A 21,794-nucleotide genomic window follows, 5' to 3' on the forward strand; every position below is an offset into this window, starting at 1 on the left:
CTACACCCTTACCACTCACACTATAGACTACACTACACCCTTACCACTCACACTATAGACTACACTTGTGATTCTCTTTTAAAATAATTGGTATTGATGCATGTACCTGCCCACTGGAACTAATAATAACTACCATTCTAATCTACAGTTCAGTGTGTGTGTGTGTGTGTGTGTGTGTGTGACGTGGTACTGAGGGTGACTCCCTCATTCTGACATCAGCAGAAAGATAAACCCCCAGCAGAACAACTCTTGGAGGGTTATCCTGTTTGTGAGCTCCAACTGGTCACCATGCGTGAGATCGTTCACCTGCAGATCGGACAGTGCGGGAATCAGATTGGATCAAAGGTACCAGAGATCAGACTGTATTTTTTGACACATTGTAATACATGTTCTAAATTGTTTCTAATGTTCTGTTTAGATTATGAGTGGAGTACAGTATTATAACTGTGCTTTTAAAGACAGAACACACAGCTAAGTACCGGGTAACTGCTCCACCATTTAAGGTAGAACAGACAGGTCTAATGAGAAGCTCACTTCACCACTGCTGCAGAAATTCTTCTGCACTGTTCAGTAAAGAGTTTGAGTAAGAATGAGCCAAATCACAAGACACTTGTGTTTATGAATGCAGCTGAAATAATAATAATGATCATAAGAGTGTAGGTGTAGTGCTAAACGCTGGAGAGTGCTGCAGAGTGAAAGGGTGTTTCCCCTCTTTCCAGTCCACTGAGAGATAAAGTTTGAGGAAGAGGACGGTAAGGGTGGGGTGTTTTTATCATGCTGAAGGGCTGCGTGGGCATGCAGATGCAGCACGTTCAAAAAGCAAGCAAGTCGCTTCATAATGAACGTTTAACTAAAGTCTGTTTATCAGAGAAACACAAAAGACCTCCAGAGAGACTGACCATCACTCTGAGGGCAGATTGAGGTTCGAGTTCTAGCCTGAAACTGATCATGTTTGTGATTAAAGTTTTTTTTTTCTCTTCTTGCAGTTCTGGGAAGTGATCAGTGATGAACATGGCATCAATGCAGTGGGAGGATATGAGGGGGACATGGACCTGCAGTTGGAGAGGGTCAACGTCTACTTCAACGAAGCCCATGGTGAGAAGGTTTAGGTGAACTAGATCTTAGTGCCTCTGCAGCAGCACTACTTAAACACCCTGAACACCTTCATTTTATTTTCCTTCTGTCCGAAGCAGACCCACCTAATCACATCAGAGTATCTCATCCAAATACTTCTGTAATGTCATCCAAATATATCAGAGAAAAGAGGCTGCTGTCAAACAGTATCCATTTATTTTACACCACAAAGTAGAACAGGAGATCTCAGCCCCATCAAACTTAACTATACCTTATTACCATCACATCTACAGTACGCTCCTGACTGACCTATCATCACATCTACAGTACACTCCTGACAGACCTACCATCATATCTACAGTACGCTCCTGACTGACCTACCGTCACATCTACAGTACGCTCCTGACTGACCTACCATCACATCTACAGTACGCTCCTGACTGACCTACCATCATATCTACAGTACGCTCCTGACTGACCTACCATCACATCTACAGTACACTCCTGACAGACCTACCATCATATCTACAGTACGCTCCTGACTGACCTACCGTCACATCTACAGTACGCTCCTGACTGACCTACCATCACATCTACAGTACACTCCTGACCCACCATCACATCTACAGTACACTCCTGACTGACCCACCATCTCATCTACAGTACACTCCTGACTGACCCACCATCTCATCTACAGTACACTCCTGACTGACTCACCATCACATCTACAGTACACTCCTGACTGACCCACCATCACATCTACAGTACACTCCTAACTGACTCACCATCACATCTACAGTACACTCCTGACTGACCCACCATCACATCTACAGTACACTCCTGACCCACCATCACATCTACAGTACACTCCTAACTGACTCACCATCACATCTACAGTACACTCCTGACTGACCCACCATCACATCTACAGTACACTCCTGACCCACCATCACATCTACAGTACACTCCTGACTGACCCACCATTACATCTACAGTACACTCCTGACTGACCCACCATCACATCTACAGTACGCTCCTGACCCACCATCACATCTACAGGACATTCCTGACTGACCCACCATCACATCTACAGTACGCTCCTGACCCACAATCACATCTACAGGACATTCCTGACTGACCCACCATCACATCTACAGTACACTCCTGACTGACCCACCATCTCATCTACAGTACACTCCTGACTGCCTCACCATCTCATCTACAGTACACTCCTGACTGACCCACCATCTCATCTACAGTACACTCCTGACTGCCTCACCATCACATCTACTATTTTTGGCAATTCCTTTTTAAATTCTAAGTTCTGACGCTACATCTTTCTCTCTGTCGTCTGTCAGGAGGGAAGTATGTTCCCCGGGCTCTGCTGGTGGATCTGGAACCAGGAACTATGGACAGTGTGAGAGGAAGTCGTATAGGACAGCTCTTCAGACCGGATAACTTCATCCATGGTGAGATCCAGAGAAGACATCAGTCATTTCATTTCGGCAGCCAGAAGAACCAGTAACAGTAGTTCTAGATTCAGCAGCTACTGTTTTCTCGCATCACATCCCATTCACCAGTCTAGTGCACCTCCTTGCGTATCTTGTGACCCATGTTTTTATTAAGAAACATATTTACACCGCGTTCCAAATTATTATGCAAATGATATTTGGTCAATGCAAATAACCAGTATAATTTTCAAGTCTTCACCCGAATTGTCAAATCCCCATTGATAACAGTATTTTCATCAGAAATAAAAACACTTAAAATGCACGGTTGAAATTATTCTGCACAACGAAAATTTTACAGGTTGTAAAGAACTGAAAATGCTCATTTGTTGAATCTGCAGCATTTTGGAAAATTTGAGTTTTTCAGAGTTTCTGCTTGGATGTCAGAAGAGCATCCTAGAGCTTCTTTTGTGATGGGAATTGCCTCCCACCTTCATAGATCTTTTGCTTGAGGATTCTCCAAAGGTTCTCAATAGGGTTGAGGTCAGGGGAGGTTTTTCTCTTTTTATGCCCATAGCAGAGGTATTCTTTGCAGCATGAGATGACCAATCATCATCCCACCAATCATCCACTACCCCATCCATCTGGGCCATTAGGGTTGTACGGCACTCATCAGTAAACAAGACTGATGTACTTCTTGTATGTCTGGAACCACTGCCACTGTTTCTGCTTGTGAGCGCTGGTTAGCTCACCAAATAGAAGGTTTATGCACAACTGCAAGCCTCCGGACTCCAGAGGCACCAGCAGCTTCAAATACCTGTTTGTTGCTTTGCAAAGGCATTTAAGCAGCTGCTCTCTTAATCCTATGAATTTGTCTGGCTGAAACCTTTCTCATTACGCCTTTATCTGCACGAAACCGCCTGTGCTCTGAATCGGCCACAAATCTCTTCACAGTACGATGATCAGGCCTAAGTTTAGTGAAATATTGAATGTTTTTACACTTCGTTCAGAGCACTGCACTATTTGAGGCTTAGGATTGATAATGTCGAACGTCCTTCTTGAGTAGACTTTCTTTAATTGGGTTTACCTGGCAACCCACTCATCACAGGGGTCTGAGATTGGTTCCATCCATGATCCAAAAATAACAATTTAATCTTTATGACACTTAAATCCAGTTTGCATAAAAAAAGTATCTGGACATCACTGCGTGACTGCATTGAGCTGTGGAGCAGTGGAACTGTGTTCTCTGGAATGATGAAGCTCCATACAATACTTTTGGGATGATTGGAGTGTCTTCCAACATTAGAACCTGACCTCACTTATGTAGGGCTGAGTGCAATCAAATCTTCATCACAACAATGTTCCAATATCTAGTGTAAAGTCTTCCCAAGAGAGTTGAGGCTGTTACTGCAGTAAAGGGGACAAACCCCCAGCTAATACTCCTGATTTCAGAAGAAGAGTGTCAACAGTGGTTTGGTTAGTTAGCATGGCCCTGACTGCCTGCGCTTTTTGTCTTTACTAACAGGGAATTCTGGAGCTGGGAACAACTGGGCCAAAGGTCACTACACTGAGGGCGCAGAGCTGGTGGAGCAGGTGGTAGATCGCGTCCGTAACGAAGCTGAGAGTTGCGACTGTTTGCAGGGGTTTCAGTTCGTTCACTCTCTTGGGGGAGGCACTGGTTCAGGCATGGGCACCCTGATCATCAACAAGATCCGGGAGGAGTATCCGGACCGGATCATGAACAGCTTCAGCATCATGCCATCACCAAAAGTGTCAGACACAGTCGTAGAGCCGTATAACGCCACGCTGTCCATCCACCAGCTGATAGAGAACACGGATGAGACGTACTGCATCGACAACGAAGCACTGTACGATATCTGCTTCCGAACGCTGAAGCTCACCACGCCAACCTACGGTGATCTCAACCACCTTGTGTCACTGACCATGAGCGGGGTCACCACTTCCCTGCGCTTCCCTGGTCAACTCAACGCTGACCTCCGCAAGCTGGCCGTTAACATGGTGCCGTTTCCACGCCTTCACTTTTTCATGCCTGGCTTTGCTCCCCTGACAGCGCGGGGTAGTCAGCAGTACCGCGCCCTCACTGTTCCTGAACTCACCCAGCAGATGTTCGACGCCCGGAACATGATGACGGCGTGCGACCCCCGGCGCGGGCGCTACCTCACCGTGGCGGGGGTTTTCCGCGGTCGGATGTCTACCAAAGAGGTCGACGAGCAAATGCTGGCCATTCAGCAGAAAAACAGTAACTACTTTGTGGACTGGATCCCTCACAACGTCAAAGTAGCCGTCTGCGACATCCCGCCACGGGGCCTGAAAATGGCCTCCACCTTTATCGGAAACAACACCGCCATCCAGGAGATATTCCGCCGAGTAGGGGAGCAGTTCGCCATGATGTTCCGCCGCAAGGCCTTCCTGCACTGGTACACGGGAGAAGGCATGGATGAGATGGAGTTCACAGAAGCGGAGAACAACCTCAACGACCTGGTGTCCGAGTACCAGCAGTACCAGGACGCCACGGCCGATCAGGAGTGGGAGCCTGAGGAGGAGCTGACGGAAGTGGAGGGACCCTCTTCAACAGCGACGAGCACCAGAGTAGAGATAACGGCTGAAACAGTGACGGAGACCACCGCAGAGTGAGGCGCGGTCATTAGCGCCAACCAAGGCCGACTGAAGTGTCCGGACGCGTCGCAACGAATCTTGAATTCATTTATTTTCCTATTATTCGCATAAAGTTCTTAAAGACACGAGAACAACTGTGCAGCGTAGAAACGTATTTACATTTTCAGTGTCGTAGTGCTTAGCTTGCTTTTTTCTTCTTCTGCTAAATTAGTGTTAGTGTTAGTTTATCGGGTTCAGAGAGCAGTTGTACTGACGTACGAGTGGAAATTTCATTAAACCCAATCTCATTTCTATTTCTTTGTGCTGAGGACAGAAAACATCTTCAAAACACTGAACACGCTACGCGCCAACACCCTGAAGAAAAACTGTTAAGCCACCAGAAGCCCTTCAGAGCTGGCACGTCACCCTCGCCCGGCCTGAGAGGACATGATTAAACTCAGGCAGCTCTGCAGAAACTGATAAGCAGCTCAGAGACGAGCGTCCCTCAACCGCAGTCCTGCTGCAGCTAAATTAACCCCAAGTTCATCACAGTGTTCAAACACACACACACACACACACACACACTCTGCACAGTTCCATTCAGTTTGCAAAAGTATGTCATATTCATACAGATCATCAATAACGGACTGTTCCTCACGGTGTTATTAAATACCGGTCTGTTTTTAATGTTGAGATTTATTATTTATCAGCAGATCTTTATAAACTTATCTTTTAAATCTGCTGACGTCAAATATTTTATTAATTCCGTTTTTTTGCACCTGTAAGTTTGGTGACTTTCACGTATAAAAGGTGCTATAAATAAACTTGTATAAATAAACAGAAGCAGTATTTGCCTCCTTCCCTCCTCCAGCGCTGTAGCTGTTCAGAGACATCAGCCTTATTAAGCCTGAGGAGCTGAAAGGGTCTGTCCAGAATTCTGCTGGTGTTGGGACTTTTCTCTGCAGTGTTTTTAACTGTGACCCTCATTAAGATTAAACCTCTCAGCGTCCAGCAGGGGGGGCTGTCAGTGCTGCTCTAATCCCACTTGTATTTGGGCAGTTTCTATGGGACAGATTTTCAGGATGGTTGGGGTCAGGGACTGCAGAATGCTTCTCCACAGCCTTCGGTGAATGTAAACACTGCTGCAGCGTCCGCAGCCCAGAACCAGCATTCCCCACGAACTGCGGCACCTGCTGGTGAAGCCAGGAACTGCTGGTCTGAAAGACTCCTTTTATATGAATTTTACAAGTTACTATCTAAACTAAATGGCCGTTCTTGGTTTTCCCCCAGTGCTGAAAGTTGGATTGGAGCAAAACCCTGGACCGCTGTAGGTTCCTGAGGACCTGTTCAACACCCAAATTCAGGCAGGGTGAATCTTATCTGCCTCAGCAGACACTCGTCACTCGAAGCGCTTCTGGAGGGGGGATTTGCCTGCAGTACAGCACACAAAAGCCAGGGGCCGCCAATTCCCCATGGAAGTATAAAAGGACATCCGACACCAACTATTATTTTACACCACGTGCCCAAATGTTTCCTTTTATGTTTGTTTCAATGACTTCATAGATATATACACGCCATTACTTTAGAAAATGCCACATTTGTTTTGCAGTGTTTAAATGCAAAAACACTAAACCGTAATCAAGCTTCAGACATGTTTAAACTTTTTATTTAGAGAAATCAATCATTCAACGAAAGGTGCTGAAACGCCTGATTTTTGTGATTGTTTTAATAACGCACTATAATAATAATAATAATAATAATAATAATGCAGAACTGATAGGAGTGGTTTCTGCTCGTGTGTCGGTACAGCTGAAAATATCTTTCAGCCAATCAGATTTCAGAATCTGTGTAGTGATAAACATAAAAAAAAACTAATTCTGTCGGGCAGAACACAGATCACTGACCACCGGACTGGATGTTTGAGGTTTTAGGGGCGGAGTCAAATACATGCTTTTAACTGATGGTTTTTGAAATTATTAACATTCTTCTACTTGAATTACTTCATTATTTACAGAGTTCGACTGCTTTTGATAAACTCGCCCCAGTTGGTTTCGGTCTTTCAGTTGCTGCTGTGTTTTGGAATAAAACCAGGAGCCATGTTAGCCCTTGGTGCTCTAACAGAACTGGTTTAGGTGGTCATCTTGACCAGGCCAGTCAACAAGCAAGACTAAGCTGGTCAGGCGCTAAGATTACAGAGATGGATTTTCCTCAACAGGAAACCCTTCCCTCTTAACGACTTCTGCCGGCCATGAATAAGAAAGGAGACACCAGTATGAGAGAGTTTGAGGGTCGTCATAATTTATTATCAAAAGGGAAAGTCTGTGGTAAATTCCATAAGGGGGTTCTATGTGAAGTCGCTGGAAACGTCCATCAGGATCTTTTGAGACCTGCAAACAAGTTGATGCAGATGGGATTAGACTCAAACTAATTATATCAAATGCTGATAGACAACATTTATACCTAGACTAGAAGTAAAATGACAGAAGTCATATCCCACCAATAATAATAATAATAATAATAATAATAATAAGACAGCTCAATACATGTTCTAAAGTTCATTAAATCAGGACTGTGCAGGTAAGTGTAGGGCTGCACAATAGATCACTAACATCATAATCACAAGGTCAGCGTGCACAATAACCTTACAGGATAAGCACGTTAATGTAACAAATTTATTCAAATGTACAACTGTTCTGATCTTCCATATCAGATCTACCAGTTCCATGTTGGATCAGAACTTCTGGTGCTGAATTTAATCACAGAGAGAAAACAGTGAGACTCTCAGTTCCACCTTAAATGAGGCGCTAGAACGCAGCAGCCGCAACATTTAAGGAGGAACGGAGAGCTGAAAGGCCTGATTCTCTGTTCTTCTGTTAAGGTGGAATGAATCGTTTCAGTCTGAATAAGCGGGACTTAAACCCTCACCTTCAGGCTGTTTTCACTTTAGTGACCCGGACACTGGACTCGGCGTTTTTCACCGCTTCTACCTTGAACTCGGGCTTCAGAGCCGCCCGGACCGCCCGGGCGCAGATAGCAGAGTACCTGATGTAGCTGAACCAGGAGAAAGAGCAGTTATTCACAAGCTGAGGAGGAGAACACCACCACCACCACCACCACCCGCAGACGAGCTGCCACGGCCCTGCTCAGGGTCACTCAGTCAGTTAGCCCTAAAGCTAAAGCTAACAAACCGACCTCCTCACAAAAACACAGGATTTCACCCCAGCACTAAACCATCACAATTTGACATCCTTTCCGTACCTGAATCCAGCCTGCCTCCAGTATGCAACCATCTTTAAACTTCTGCTCGGGTTCTGCTTGTAGAAGAACCTCAAACGCCGAGAACCAAGGACGAACGCAGGGCCTGTCGCAAGCGGAAACGACGTCAGCCCTCAAGCTGCCTTCTTATTGGCTGATCCTCATGTCTGTCATCCGTTAAGTGACCAACGAGCAGAGCCTGGAGACCCGCCAGTGAGAGATGAATGGGTTCTTGTGTAGCACAGGGCGCATGAAAAAAGATAGAATTCTCTTTATTTAAACTTTTATTACATTATGTAATACATTTTAATGTAATATGTTTATATAAGATTTCATATATATTTATCATTATTATTATATAATTTCTTAGTTTCTTAGCAGTGTAGTCTGAGCTCCTCCAGGACAGCAGGTGGCAGCAGCACCGTATCAGTGTGTTTAGTGACGCCTGCAGCGGCGCTGTGCGGCTGGATTCCAGCGCGTTTTGTAAACAAACGTGATTAGAGAACAATCTCTCCAATAAACGCGGATTCGAACACAGATTAAAGTCGATAATGGATGAAGAGTATTACAGTGGATCGGGGGATTGGGATGGAAACGTGGTGAGAAACAATACGAGGCTGAATTTAGCGTCTTGTCGGAACTCGCCGCTCCACCTTAAATGGCGCGGGCGCCTGAGTGAAACTGCTCCACTATTTAAGGTGGAACGGAGAGTTCCAAAAATGAGCGGTCTCTCTTCTGTTTAAATGTACCGTTAGGATCTTTTATTCACAGTGTATTCTAAAAACACATTCACCTCAAACATTAGAGCCAGTTTAGGACGTGTATCAAAGAGAATGAAGGTATGTATGTGTTTGGAAATAAGGACGGGTACATCGATGCAGAAGCTAATGGGAAAGTCCAGGAGGACTGCCTGCAGAAGTTTTCCAGCAGAGACTACATCATGGAACCTACAGTGTTCAACACCCTGAAAACGTGAGTACTGTAGAGCATGTTTAAAAAGACTACTGTTTATTCAGTCATCCAGAGCTCACACATGGACACAAGCACTAAGTTCACCCTGTATTTCCACAGCTACTTCCAGGCAGGTGGTTCACCTGAGCATGTCATCCAGCTCCTGTCGGAGAATTACTCAGCTGTGGCGCAGACGGTCAACCTGCTGGCTGAGTGGCTCATTCAGATGGGTGAGACGGTATTGCTGTAATACAGTTATGGGGTAAAGGGACAACCACCCATGGGGGGATGCATGCAAACAGTGCAAAGCAGACAGAATGGAGTATAATTAAGCACTTCGTTATGATGGGGGTTCAGGGGGGTGTTGGTGTCATCGGGAGCTGTTGATGAGATGGAGTGAAAGAAGCTGTCCCTAGGGGTTAGCTGAGCGCTGAGGAAATGGCATCCTCAGTTGACTTATTGGGTCTATGGGCAAACTGAAGGGGGTCCAACGTTGAGGGCAGGGTGGGAGATTTTTAGGTGGGAGAGGACCACTCTTTCAAAGCGACAGATTGAAAATGTCAGGAAACGCTTCTGTCATATTAGTGCAGAATCCTGTAGTATTACTCTACCCCCTCAGTCCACATGCCTCTCCATCTTCAGATGCTGCTTCTCCAGAAATACACGTGTACAGCTGTCCTCAAGAGGGCGAGATTTGTTTTTACTGTAGAAATGTGGCATATATGGCAAAATGTGTGTGTGTGTGTGTGTGTGTGTGTGTGTGTGTGTGTGTGTGTGTGTGTGTGTGTGTGTGTGTGTAGGTGTGGAACCAGCTCAGGTGCAAGAACGAGTAGAGAACCATCTGAAGAGCCTCCTGATCAAACACTTCGACCCTCAGAAAGCTGACTCCATCTTCACTGTAGAGGGAGAGGTGACCTGTTTATTTCACACTTTTAAGGGAAAAAAAGTGACAAAACTTCTATGTTTTAATTCAATATCTGCTGTTATTTTTGTACTGTCTAACTCCAGGATGAGCTGGATAGTGTGACTGGGTTTTATTATTATTGGAATTAAAAATATAAATGTAATTTTAATAAATCTCTAAAATCTGGCAGTGATGTCTACCTGTGCTGTATATTATTCTGTACTGAAGCTCAGATTTGTGTGTGTGTGTGTGTGTGTGTGTGTATTTCAGACACCAGCCTGGCTGGAGCAGATGATCGCTCACACTACGTGGAGAGATCTCTTCTACAAACTGGCTGAGGCTCATCCAGACTGTCTGATGCTCAACTTCACTGTCAAGGTGAACAGTGACTGTCCAGCCACCCAATCACAACACAGAGGGAGATTGGCTTAGTAAAAGTGGGAGGGGCTTTCAGTTACAACACTGGTGTTTACTTGAGACACCAGATCACTCCATACGGGTGTGAACAGAGTTTGAGTGTCCAGTCTCTCTTTTCTGTCTGATCAGCTAATCTCAGACGCGGGGTATCAGGGGGAGATCACCAGCGTCTCTACAGCATGTCAGCAGCTGGAGGTTTTCTCCCGAGTCCTGCGGACATCACTGTCCACCTTGCTGGATGGGGGAGAGCAGAACCTGGAGAAGAACCTTCCTGAGTTCGCTGTGAGTTCATGTGTTCATGTTTCACATTTCCTTCTGTGTCACAGTTATCATTCTTAATGTGTGTGTGTGTGTGTGTGTGTGTGTTGAGCAGAAGATGGTGTGTCATGGTGAGCACACATACCTGTTCGCTCAGGCAATGATGTCCATTCTGGCGCAGGAGGAGCAGGGAGGCTCGGCTGTGCGCCGCATTGGACAGGAAGTGCAAAAATGTGCCCTTCAGAGGTGCGACATCCAACAAACACCCGTTACAGTCGGACGGCTCTGCAATCGAACACCGCTGCTTACACTCCATGTTAAAGAGTGCTTCAAGTGTTCAGATCAGACACTGGTGTTGATCAGCTGTGTTTGATAGGTTCTCACTTCTTTTTTGGTGGAGAACCAGAACCAACTGGATCTGAGCAACAAAACAATGTAAGGTCCACCTTAAATAGACCAGCAATATTGAAAACGTTCTCAAATGCCAGAATCTAATTACTGGACTTTTTAAGGTGGAACAGATAATTGGAATAAGGAGTCAATTGTGGCCTCATTCATTATGATGGTATGACAGAGCAGTGTGTGAGACGCTGGTCAAGACCAGAGGAAAAGCAGCGCAATCCTGAACACACTCTTCCTGTATTCTTTAGTAAACCTTAGTGTTTTTGTTTTTTGTCAGAAATATCTGAGCAGCTCTTCTGTCTGATAATGTTTTATAACTGTGTCTCAAGGTTTTAAGAACTTTTATGGTCGGATATTTTGAATTTTGAACATAAACTCTTCTGTGTTGATGATTCCAGTGGTCACGATGCCAGCCAGATCACGTTGGCACTGGGCACCGCTGCAGCATACCCACGGGCGTGCCAGGCTCTCGGTGCCATGCTGTCAAAAGGAGCTCTGAACCCGGCTGACATTACCGTCCTCTTCAAGATGTTCAGCAGTATGGACCCTCCTCCTGTAGAACTGGTCAGTCTGCATGGACACAAGCATGAGTCCCAAACGATTCCTAAGCAGAGTACCGTTATGTTCCATACACATCGAGCGCAGGGTGTTGGAGAGTTGATTAAATGCCTTTATTCTAAATATTCTGCACGTCATCAAACAAACGACCACACACTTTTCAGTAGACATACAATGACTGATGGGTAAACTTTCCTGCAACTGCAGGAAACTGCAGTTCTACAACTTACCATTTAAGGAGCTGGAAGGGGCTCGTCTCCTCAGTGTTGTTAACCAGCACCTCTGGGTTCTGTCTGTAGATTCGTGTTCCAGCGTTCCTGGATCTCTTCATGCAGTCTCTGTTTAAACCCGGAGCCAAAATCAACCAAGACCACAAACACAAGTACATCCACATCCTGGCGTACGCTGCCAGTGTGGTGGAGACCTGGAAGAAGGTACGACTCTTCATTCTCTCTCCATTCAACCCTAAACTCCTAAACCCTAACCCTGACTCTACCCTAAACCACCCTAACCTACCCCTACCCTGTACTGTGTATGGAAATTTGGTTGCTGCTGATTCTTTAGAATGATGTTCTGTGTGTGTGGATGTTCTGTGTTGAGGAACTATGTGTGTTTTGTTTGATCTAGAACAAGCGTGTCAGCATAAATAAAGATGAGCTGAAGTCCACCTCCAAAGCCATCGACACCGTCCACAACCTCTGCTGTAATGAAAACAAAGGAGCTACAGAACTTATAGCAGAACTGGGCACCCTGTACCAGTGTATCAGGTGCTCTTGCGCTCTCACTTGCGCGCTCTCTCTCTCTGATCAGTGATTACACTATAGGGACAACAGGATGTGAAAATCTCGCCTAAATATTGAGTCCAGGTGTGTCAGCCACACACACGCTCACTGAGCTCATTATAACTAACCGTGGCAACGTTTACATGGCTGCACTTCCCCACGTGTCATCGTTCTTTATTTAAGCTTGAGTTTCCATTGAAGGCGACTCTAATGTAAGTGTAGTTGCAAGCTGCAGATTAACACTGACCCAGACTGGAGACAAAAATACTAAAATACCTTCTCTACCTCAAAGTCTGCATAACTATAAATAATAAATTATAAAATGTGTGTGTGTGTGTGTGTGTGTAGGTTTCCAGTAGTAGCGATGGGAGTGCTGAAGTGGGTGGACTGGACTGTGTCAGAGCCACGTTATTTCCAGCTGCAGACTGACCACACCCCTGTCCACTTGGCGCTGCTGGATGAGGTAAAACAGTGGCGACACACACACACACACACACACACACACACACACACACACTGTGAATTAAAGGGCTGTTGTTTCCTTCTCAGATCAGTACGTGTCATCAGCTCCTCCACCCTCAGGTTCTGCAGCTGCTTGTCAAACTGTTCGAAACGGAGCACTCTCAGCTCGATGTTATGGAGCAGGTATATACACACACACACACACGCGCACACACACACACAATCAATAACAGGATAAACAGCATCTCTCATTTACTCTGTGTGTGTAGCTGGAGCTCAAGAAGACGCTGCTGGACCGGATGGTTCACCTGTTGAGTCGAGGGTATGTCCTGCCGGTGGTCAGTTATATCCGGAAGTGTCTGGAGAAGCTAAACACGGACATTTCACTCATCAGATACTTTGTTACTGAGGTGAGCTTAAGATCCACTTCACATCACACGGCTTCTGGATCGTGGAGCGCTGAGCTGAGAGAATTTTAGTTAAAGTCTTGTGATTTCTGGAGAATGTTTACTGGTGTGCAGATCAGCAGATGGGTATTGTGTTTCTCAGGTTCTGGACGTGATCGCTCCTCCCTACACTTCTGACTTTGTTCAGCTGTTTCTACCAATCCTGGAGAATGACAGCATTGCAGGAACCATCCGTACTGAGGGAGAACACGACCCTGTGGCTGAATTCATTGGTGAGTGAATTACAGTCATTTATACACTGTTTGAAGCAGACCAGCTTTCTCCACCAATACACATCAGAATAGCCACTATCACATCTACAGTGCACTCCTGACTGACCCACCATCACATCTACAGTACATTCCTAACCAACCATCACATCTACAGTGCACTCCTGACTGATCCACCATCACATCTACAGTACATTCCTAACCAACCATCACATCTACAGTACACTCCTGACTGACCCACCATCACATCCGCAGTACACTCCTGACTGACCCACTATCACATCTACAGTACACTCCTGACTGACCCACTATCACATCTACAGTACACTCCTGACTGACCCACCATCACATCTACAGTACACTCCTGACTGACCCACCATCACATCTACAGTACACTCCTGACTGACCCACCATCACATCTACAGTACACTCTTGAGTATTAAAAAAAGACACTTGCTGTCAGTGTAGGGTGTCACTGTTTACTTACACACTGTTTAGTTACAGTAGCAGTGTGAACCTACCACCACCATGTTTGGAAGCTGGATTTAAGCCTGGCTAGCTCTCACTGTGAGCTGAAGTTTAACGGTGCTCTATTACGCCCCCAAGAGGAGATCCTGATAATATAGGAGTGAATTCTGGGAATTCTAAACACACCTCACTCATAACACACACACTCACCATGAACACACACACTGTTATGGTTCAAAAAGATAATGAACAACATTAATTTAAAAGGTCTATTTGGTCTGATTGGTGAGAGCTAAAAAGGAGTTGTCTAAAAGCTGGTCATGCAGGAACCAGTCAACCTGCGTTTTGTTGTAACTAGTTCAGTCAAGTCAAGTGGGTTTTATTGTCATTTCAACTACATACAGAGTACACAGTGAAACGAAACGTTTCTCCAGGACCATGGTGCAATCTTTGTTTGATCCTGATTAATAAATGTCAAATTATTGATTTATTTTTGTTTGTTGTTTCTTTATTTGTTTCTAGGGAACTTATAATATATAATCTAATTGAACACAAAAAGAACCATCTGAATGAAAGTAAACATTTAAATAAAAGAAGGGCGTTTCAGGCAAATACACATTTTCCACTTCTCCCAAATTTCCTAAAATTTGTTGTCTTGAAGTCTAAAGAAGAAGGTTTTACTTTTCATAGCCAAGTTTCATTAATTGTCAGACCAGTTCTCAGCCAAGCCATTTCGTTCTTTCTTCTCAATATCAAGTTCTGCAATTTTCAATATCAATTTGATCCAGTATTTCACAGTGAAACATGAAGGTAGGTGCTGTGCTGGACTCATTAAGACCAGCAAAGAACATTTTTAGTGATTTACTATTTTAGGGTTCATTGATCTGTACTGGGTACTGATGTGGTTTACAGACCACTGGAGGTCCTTCAACCCTCCTTTCTCACAATCCTCTCATGGTCCTCCTGTTTGTGTTTCAGCGCACTGCAAATCCAACTTCATCATGATGAACTGAGACCTGACTTCCTCTTTAAGCCAGCAAATGCAGAACCTGCCAGAACCATGGCGTAGACCCAGGACCCATATATCTTATGTGACCAGAGCAAGGGGTACTCTACACCAGTGAGCCTCAGCTCTGCTCCTGGAGCTCCACCCCATCATCTAATTGCTGCCTTGAGTTCTGATTGGCTAAATGTTGGTGTGGAGGAAGGTGGATGTTTAAGAAGGAGGGGAGAGGGGTGGGCAAGGTCAATGACCACTGATCTAGGATCAGTATTTATCCTTCTCCACTAAAGATGGTTTGATGGATTGAAACTGAAGACTGATGTGAGGTCAGAGTGGTTTTCACAGGTCATGTGACAGTGAGGAGCTGGTGTTTGGGTGTAGGTCTGTTCTGCATAACTCCTTCCTTTTTGTATGATAGTGTTTATGTTGTTTTTTTAAATAAAATATAACTGTCAATCAGGCTGTTTTATTATATCCACAATAAAAAACAAACACTGGGGGGCAAAACACACACACACACACACACACCTTTAAGTAATTGAAATTAAAAGTTCATTGACTGGCACTTTAAAATCAGAAGATGCTCGCGTCCGGCCGTCCACAGAAGGCCAAACAAGCTGATTAAGAGGAAAAATTCCTGAGAGAAGATTAAAAACTTTGTTCTAAAACTAACTGATCAGAGAAGCTCTTTGGTTTCAGCTGCAGCTCCGAGAGGATAAAGCAGAGTGTGAACGAAATTTAGACTGGACTCGGATGAACACGGCACTGCAGCTCCGAGCCCGATTTAGCCTCAGCGTTCACATGTAGCTCTGAGGAAGGATCGGATCACCGTACATGCAGTCCTCCTCCAGAGCCAGGTTATAGTGGCTCCCGCTGCCGCCCTTATACGCACTGGTGACGATCCTCAGCCAGCCCTTCTCCCCCTGCAGAGGAAAGAGACGGTCACAACAGTGTAAACACTGAACAGGCGTAAAGACTATTGGAACCGGGCAGCCAGTCAGGGTTCTCGCGGTACTCCCATAGAAGAGGTCTCGGTGTGACGCAATTCATCAGGAAAATTTAACCTCTACAGCGCCCTCTACAATACTGTAACTACACAATGTCCAAATGTTTGTGGACATCCCTTCTAATAAATGCATTCAGCTACTTTAAGCTGCACCATTGCTGACACAGATGTGCAAATGCACACACACAGCTTGTCTAGTCCCTGTAGAGAAGAAGTACTGCCAATAGAATAGGACTCTGGAGCAGATCAACATCATGACCCTATTGGCTCCATGCTGCCTAAAACCAGGCGTGGGCTAGAGGGGGATAAAGCCCTCCAGCATTGGCCTCTTACACAACATTCAATCAGTTTTAGCTGCAGCTCATTTACTCAGCTCCTAAACCGAGGCTGAGCTCAGTGAGGACTGTTGAGCGGACGGAGATGCAGAAGTGAAAAATGCGAGTTAGAACTTCAGGCTAAACCAAGTTGCATTAACTGAAGCGCTGTAACTCAGTTACTGTGTCAGATTATGTTGGTCTGACCAGTCAGTGTGTAGAAAAACAATCAACTCAACCAACAATCAATCAACAATCAACTTATTAGATCAGATGATCTGCTCATATCTGACTGTGCTTACCCAGGGTTCTCCCCACGAGTTCCTCACCACCCAGAACTCCACTCCACTCTCATCCACGCCCCAACCAGCCACCGACACGATGTGATTGATGTAGGGATTGTCCACATACTCAGAGTACAGACCACCGGTGTATGCATCCAGCTTATCAGTTGCCATGATTCCACAGCTACACACACACACACACACACACACACACACACACACACACACACACACACTTAAGTAACTGCAGAACTATTATTAACTATTATTATGAACTCCATTACTGAAATAAAACATTTTCACAGCGGTTAAGTGTTCTTAACCCCCCCCCCCTTCCTCTCTTCTCCTCTCCTTCCCCTCCTCCTCCTCCTCCTCCTCCTCCTCCTCTCTACCCTCTAAATGTTTACAGCCTCTCCTCCGCTCCGAGTTGGTACCTGATGGGTCCTCTAGCGTAGAGCTCAGCCTTCATCTTCTCCAGACCGCTGACCTGCCCGTAATCTCCCACCTTCCACAGGGTGTAATTCTTCACCACGTTACACTGACCGAATGTAGTGCATGTCCCACACTCGTTAAAAGGTTTACACTCTGTAAACACACACACACACACACACACACACACACACACACAGATTAAATACATATTTAGAGAGAATCCCTCGATTAACTTCCCCGAATAAACACACCAAACACTCCAAACACCTCCATTAAACCAAACCAGCAATAAAAACCTGCTGGTTGACAGAAACAGACCAGTTAAACCCTAAACACTCCAGTTTCTCTACTGGGCTGCACTCCATGACCTACTACTGTCACACACTCCCCATTACCTATAAGTCACCTCCCTCTAACGATCACCCAAAAGTCATCACTTTCACCATCGTCACACTCTAAACTGACCCTGCAGTCACTCTCAGTAATGATCACTGATCTACATCTAGATTTTATTTACATGCAGATGAATACAGAAGCTGCCCTAGTCGTGTGTAAAGGAGAACCCCCTTCCCTCCCCTCCCCTCCCCTCCCCTGAGGGTCACTGTGCAGTTCTGCTAATCTCCACTGTAACACGGCAGTTTCCTTCAGGGTCAGGATTCTCTGTCTGACCTCTGGTCAGGTGGTGGTCTTACTCTGGTCTTTGGCCTGGTAGTTGTTGCAAGTCTCGTCCGGAATGCCGTGGGTGTTGGCGTACTCCCACACTCCGGAGTGATCCCCACCATGGCAGGATCCAGCCCCTGCGCAGTCGACGACGTTCTGGACAGAGAGGTAGGCCGAGGGCCACGCCCCCTTCCGCTTGATGTTGATCCGATCTGAAACAAACTGGAGATCAGATTCAGTTCCACTCACGTTTGCAGAACCAAAAACCCGAGCAGTAAAACAGGTGCCGACCCGCTGGCCACTAGCTCTGGTTCTGAGCTAAACTACTCTAAGGAACTAATGGAGCTGGGATTATGAGATGCTGTAGGAACCTTGAGCTCTGCCAGGTCAGGTTATAGTCAAATGCTGAATGACCCTTGTAAACATATCAGTCAGGCGTTCTTCACAAGAACGCAGGCGATTCAGCACCTCAGAACCAGGTGATCGGTAAAGCTAGACTTTCACCAGAGGAGGTCCGGGAGCGTTCTGAAAGATCTGATTGATCTAGCATTGATAAAAATCACATTGCTCACACTGGGTGATTGGGGAGAGGGAGAAGATACTGACAGATGACTGGGGCATCACCAGGGGTCGACCCTGCGACCTCTTGATGACAGGGCAAAGTCCTGAGCCATTTGAGTTGCTGAAAAAGAGGCACTACTGTCTGTTAGCAGGTTGTTATGGTCACTGTGAGGCTGATCTGAAAAGAACCGCTGTGGAATCGGCTCTGATCCAGCTGTGACCTGCAGAGTCACACTGGGATCAAATTACAGACCTCGGCGACTACAGCCGACACTTGCGCAACTCCGAATGAGTAGAGATCAGCGGGACTGAGCCATACCTGCAAGAGCGCTGGTGCTGCCATGAGCCCAGCAGGACCCACAGTACTGAGGGATGTGCTGGTTCCGAGTCGTGCTCACAAAGTTGGTGCCATTGATGTTTCTCCAGTCCCAGGCTTTGGGCAGCTCTGCAACGTTTAGGTACTCATGTGGACGAGGTATAGTCCTGAGGACGGACACACACACACACACACACACACACACACACACACACACCAGATAATTAAACAGAAGCAAAAGCAAATCAAGTTCTGGACTGCAAATCCACCAGCATGCAGTTTGGGGAACTTTAGTCTCTGCAGGTTCTCGTGGGTTCTGGTACCTGTTCCGCACCCACGGGTGTTTCTCTCTTAATGATTTCAACCTCCAAATTGCTGCAACATGAGACGCCTCCGAAACACTGGAGCACCAGAACCAGACATGAGAGACTTTGTCAGACACAAAATCTCAAAATAGACTCGGGGGGTCCAGACTTGGGGTCTAGACTCTTCTGCTGTTTTTAAAGCGGAGCTCTGTGTGGATCTGATTTCTGATCAGTTTCTAATCTGCTGTTTTAATTTATTTACTGTTCGGAGCGGTTCTTCCAACAGGACACTGAAGGTCACTGGAGTTCCTGAATAAAGCCGTGTTAGTTTCCTCGTTCTTCTCGGTTTTCTAGTTTTGGTGAATCTAGAACCTTCCGTTTAAATCAGTATTCTGATCCCTGTGAGTCAGACACTACAGTCCACAATAACCTCAAATATTCAGAACCTCACAGATCCCATTAAACAGGTACCAACATCACCACCACCACCACCACCACCTACACCACCACCACCTACACCACCACCACCACCTACACAGTAGAACACAGTCGATCTGGAAATCGATGAAGCTCCAGCCTTTAGAAAGAGCTCCAACAGACACCAGCTCGGTTCTGAAGAACTCAGCTAGTGGAGCTGGACTGACTCGGCTCGGTTCTGAGCGCTCTGGACTTTTTCCAACTAGTTGCGCAATTTGCGTAGTTTTCCGCTGCGCTGCGGTTCCGGTTTATCAGATGCACGAGCCTCATATGAAAATCATATTTCAACACAGATTTTAAAAGACAAAAGACTCGAATCTGATCACTTAAAATCTAAATCTGTTCAAATCAGACACCTGAAGCTCGAGCTGCAGTTACAGTCTTTAGCTATCATCTTTATCGATCAGCTTGATCAGAAATAAGGAGTGAGTTCAGACCTGAGGCCGATCCGGTCTCTCCGCGGTAACGGTCTGAAACACGGCTGATCCGGACTAAAATACCGACCAGCGGAAACTCCGGACAGAGACACCAGACACAACAACAGCGCGAGCGCCATGCTGACAGGCCGGTCATATGACTTCCCGCCCGGCTCGGTGTCTTATACAGGCGGGGGGCGGGGCTTACAGCGGAACTCGGCTGCCTGTTAACCAGCAACAACTACAAACTCATGTTTATTCATATGTTTACTGTGTGTGAAGAACCCCCACAAACCCAAACACTTAGTCTGAGTGTTACAGGCTGAGAGTTTACAGGGTTAAAGACTGAGAGTTTACAGGGTTACAGGCTGAGTGTTTACACGGTTACAGACTGAGAGTTTACAGGGTTACAGACGGAGAGTTTACAGGGTTACAGGCTGAGTGTTTACAGGGTTACAGGCTGAGAGTTTACAGGGTTACAGGCTGAGAGTTTACAGGGTTACAGGCTGAGGGTTTACAGGGTTACAGGCTGAGTGTTTACAGGGTTACAGGCTGAGAGTTTACAGGGTTACAGGCTGAGAGTTTACAGGGTTACAGGCTGAGGGTTTACAGGGTTACAGACTGAGAGTTTACAGGGTTACAGGCTGAGTGCTTACAGGGTTACAGACTGAGAGTTTACAGGGTTACAGGCTGAGAGTTTACAGGGTTACAGGCTGAGTGTTTACAGGGTTACAGGCTGAGAGTTTACAGGGTTACAGGCTGAGAGTTTACAGGGTTACAGGCTGAGGGTTTACAGGGTTACAGACTGAGAGTTTACAGGGTTACAGGCTGAGTGTTTACAGGGTTACAGGCTGAGAGTTTACAGGGTTACAGGCTGAGAGTTTACAGGGTTACAGGCTGAGGGTTTACAGGGTTACAGACTGAGAGTTTACAGGGTTACAGGCTGAGTGCTTACAGGGTTACAGACTGAGAGTTTACAGGGTTACAGGCTGAGTGTTTACACGGTTACAGGCTGAGTGTTTACAGGGTTACAGGCTGAGAGTTTACAGGGTTACAGGCTGAGTGTTTACAGGGTTACAGACTGAGAGTTTACAGGGTTACAGACTGAGAGTTTACAGGGTTACAGGCTGAGTGTTTACCGACTGAGTGTTTACAGGGTTACAGGCTGAGTGTTTACAGGGTTACAGACTGAGAGTTTACAGGGTTACAGACTGAGAGTTTACAGGGTTACAGGCTGAGTGTTTACAGACTGAGTGTTTACAGGGTTACAGGCTGAGTGTTTACACGGTTACAGACTGAGAGTTTACAGGGTTACAGACTGAGAGTTTACACGGTTACAGACTGAGAGTTTACAGGGTTACAGACTGAGAGTTTACAGGGTTACAGGCTGAGTGTTTACACGGTTACAGGCTGAGTGTTTACAGACTGAGTGTTTACAGGGTTACAGGCTGAGAGTTTACAGGGTTACAGGCTGAGAGTTTACACGGTTACAGACTGAGAGTTTACAGGGTTACAGGCTGAGAGTTTACAGGGTTACAGGCTGAGGGTTTACAGGGTTACAGACTGAGAGTTTACAGGGTTACAGGCTGAGTGCTTACAGGGTTACAGACTGAGAGTTTACAGGGTTACAGACTGAGAGTTTACAGGGTTACAGGCTGAGTGTTTACAGGGTTACAGACTGAGAGTTTACAGGGTTACAGACTGAGAGTTTACAGGGTTACAGGCTGAGTGTTTACAGGGTTACAGACT

At 45.9% G+C, this 21,794-nt stretch overlaps 4 protein-coding genes across 4 annotated transcripts; 2 read left to right on the forward strand and 2 right to left on the reverse strand.

Annotated features, from left to right (window-relative positions):
• Window positions 1-262: 262 nt before the first annotated feature.
• tubb1 (tubulin, beta 1 class VI) lies at window positions 263-5,981 on the forward strand. The gene is made up of 4 exons (XM_072672157.1): window positions 263-345; window positions 987-1,095; window positions 2,433-2,543; window positions 4,048-5,981. The coding sequence occupies exons 1-4, from the start codon at window positions 289-291 to the stop codon at window positions 5,175-5,177; spliced, it is 1,407 nt and encodes a 468-aa protein (XP_072528258.1). The 5' UTR covers window positions 263-288; the 3' UTR covers window positions 5,178-5,981.
• Window positions 5,982-7,419: 1,438 nt separating this feature from the next.
• On the reverse strand, window positions 7,420-8,528 carry atp5f1e (ATP synthase F1 subunit epsilon). Its single transcript, XM_072672158.1, has 3 exons — window positions 8,397-8,528; window positions 8,064-8,189; window positions 7,420-7,525 (listed from the first exon to the last, which is right to left on the reverse strand). Exons 1-2 carry the CDS (start codon window positions 8,426-8,428, stop codon window positions 8,066-8,068), a joined length of 156 nt encoding a protein of 51 aa, XP_072528259.1. The 5' UTR covers window positions 8,429-8,528; the 3' UTR covers window positions 7,420-7,525; window positions 8,064-8,065.
• A 278-nt stretch (window positions 8,529-8,806) lies between these two features.
• On the forward strand, window positions 8,807-15,730 carry nelfcd (negative elongation factor complex member C/D). The gene is made up of 15 exons (XM_072672155.1): window positions 8,807-8,992; window positions 9,256-9,365; window positions 9,465-9,574; window positions 10,145-10,254; window positions 10,519-10,626; window positions 10,795-10,947; window positions 11,039-11,169; window positions 11,724-11,889; window positions 12,183-12,317; window positions 12,511-12,650; window positions 13,014-13,128; window positions 13,215-13,310; window positions 13,397-13,537; window positions 13,677-13,806; window positions 15,250-15,730. Exons 1-15 carry the CDS (start codon window positions 8,945-8,947, stop codon window positions 15,282-15,284), a joined length of 1,728 nt encoding a protein of 575 aa, XP_072528256.1. The 5' UTR covers window positions 8,807-8,944; the 3' UTR covers window positions 15,285-15,730.
• Window positions 15,725-20,198, reverse strand: ctsz (cathepsin Z). Its single transcript, XM_072672156.1, has 6 exons — window positions 20,067-20,198; window positions 18,851-19,014; window positions 18,003-18,182; window positions 17,313-17,463; window positions 16,897-17,062; window positions 15,725-16,197 (listed from the first exon to the last, which is right to left on the reverse strand). The coding sequence occupies exons 1-6, from the start codon at window positions 20,183-20,185 to the stop codon at window positions 16,072-16,074; spliced, it is 906 nt and encodes a 301-aa protein (XP_072528257.1). The 5' UTR covers window positions 20,186-20,198; the 3' UTR covers window positions 15,725-16,071.
• Window positions 20,199-21,794: the final 1,596 nt, after the last annotated feature.

Source organism: Salminus brasiliensis, unplaced genomic scaffold, assembly GCF_030463535.1.
Source record: "Salminus brasiliensis unplaced genomic scaffold, fSalBra1.hap2 scaffold_96, whole genome shotgun sequence".
Classification (NCBI taxonomy): domain Eukaryota; kingdom Metazoa; phylum Chordata; class Actinopteri; order Characiformes; family Bryconidae; genus Salminus; species Salminus brasiliensis.

Bases quoted from the DNA above. Each gene is read 5' to 3' on its own strand.
- tubb1 (XM_072672157.1), top strand. From the start codon at position 289: ATGCGTGAGATCGTTCACCTGCAGATCGGACAGTGCGGGAATCAGATT. The intron at 346-986 runs GTACCAGAGATC...CTCTTCTTGCAG, and splicing joins GGAATCAGATTGGATCAAAG to TTCTGGGAAGTGATCAGTGA. The intron at 2,544-4,047 runs GTGAGATCCAGA...CTTTACTAACAG, and splicing joins ACCGGATAACTTCATCCATG to GGAATTCTGGAGCTGGGAAC.
- ctsz (XM_072672156.1), bottom strand. From the start codon at position 20,185: ATGGCGCTCGCGCTGTTGTTGTGTCTGGTGTCTCTGTCCGGAGTTTCC. The intron at 19,015-20,066 runs GTCTGAACTCAC...GTCCGTCCTCAG, and splicing joins AGAGACCGGATCGGCCTCAG to GACTATACCTCGTCCACATG. The intron at 17,464-18,002 runs GTAAGACCACCA...GTGTGTTTACAG, and splicing joins CTACCAGGCCAAAGACCAGA to AGTGTAAACCTTTTAACGAG.
- nelfcd (XM_072672155.1), top strand. From the start codon at position 8,945: ATGGATGAAGAGTATTACAGTGGATCGGGGGATTGGGATGGAAACGTG. The intron at 10,255-10,518 runs GTGACCTGTTTA...TGTGTATTTCAG, and splicing joins TCTTCACTGTAGAGGGAGAG to ACACCAGCCTGGCTGGAGCA. The intron at 11,170-11,723 runs GTGCGACATCCA...TGATGATTCCAG, and splicing joins CAAAAATGTGCCCTTCAGAG to TGGTCACGATGCCAGCCAGA.
- atp5f1e (XM_072672158.1), bottom strand. From the start codon at position 8,428: ATGGTTGCATACTGGAGGCAGGCTGGATTCAG. The intron at 8,190-8,396 runs GTACGGAAAGGA...CTCCTGGTTCAG, and splicing joins TGGAGGCAGGCTGGATTCAG to CTACATCAGGTACTCTGCTA.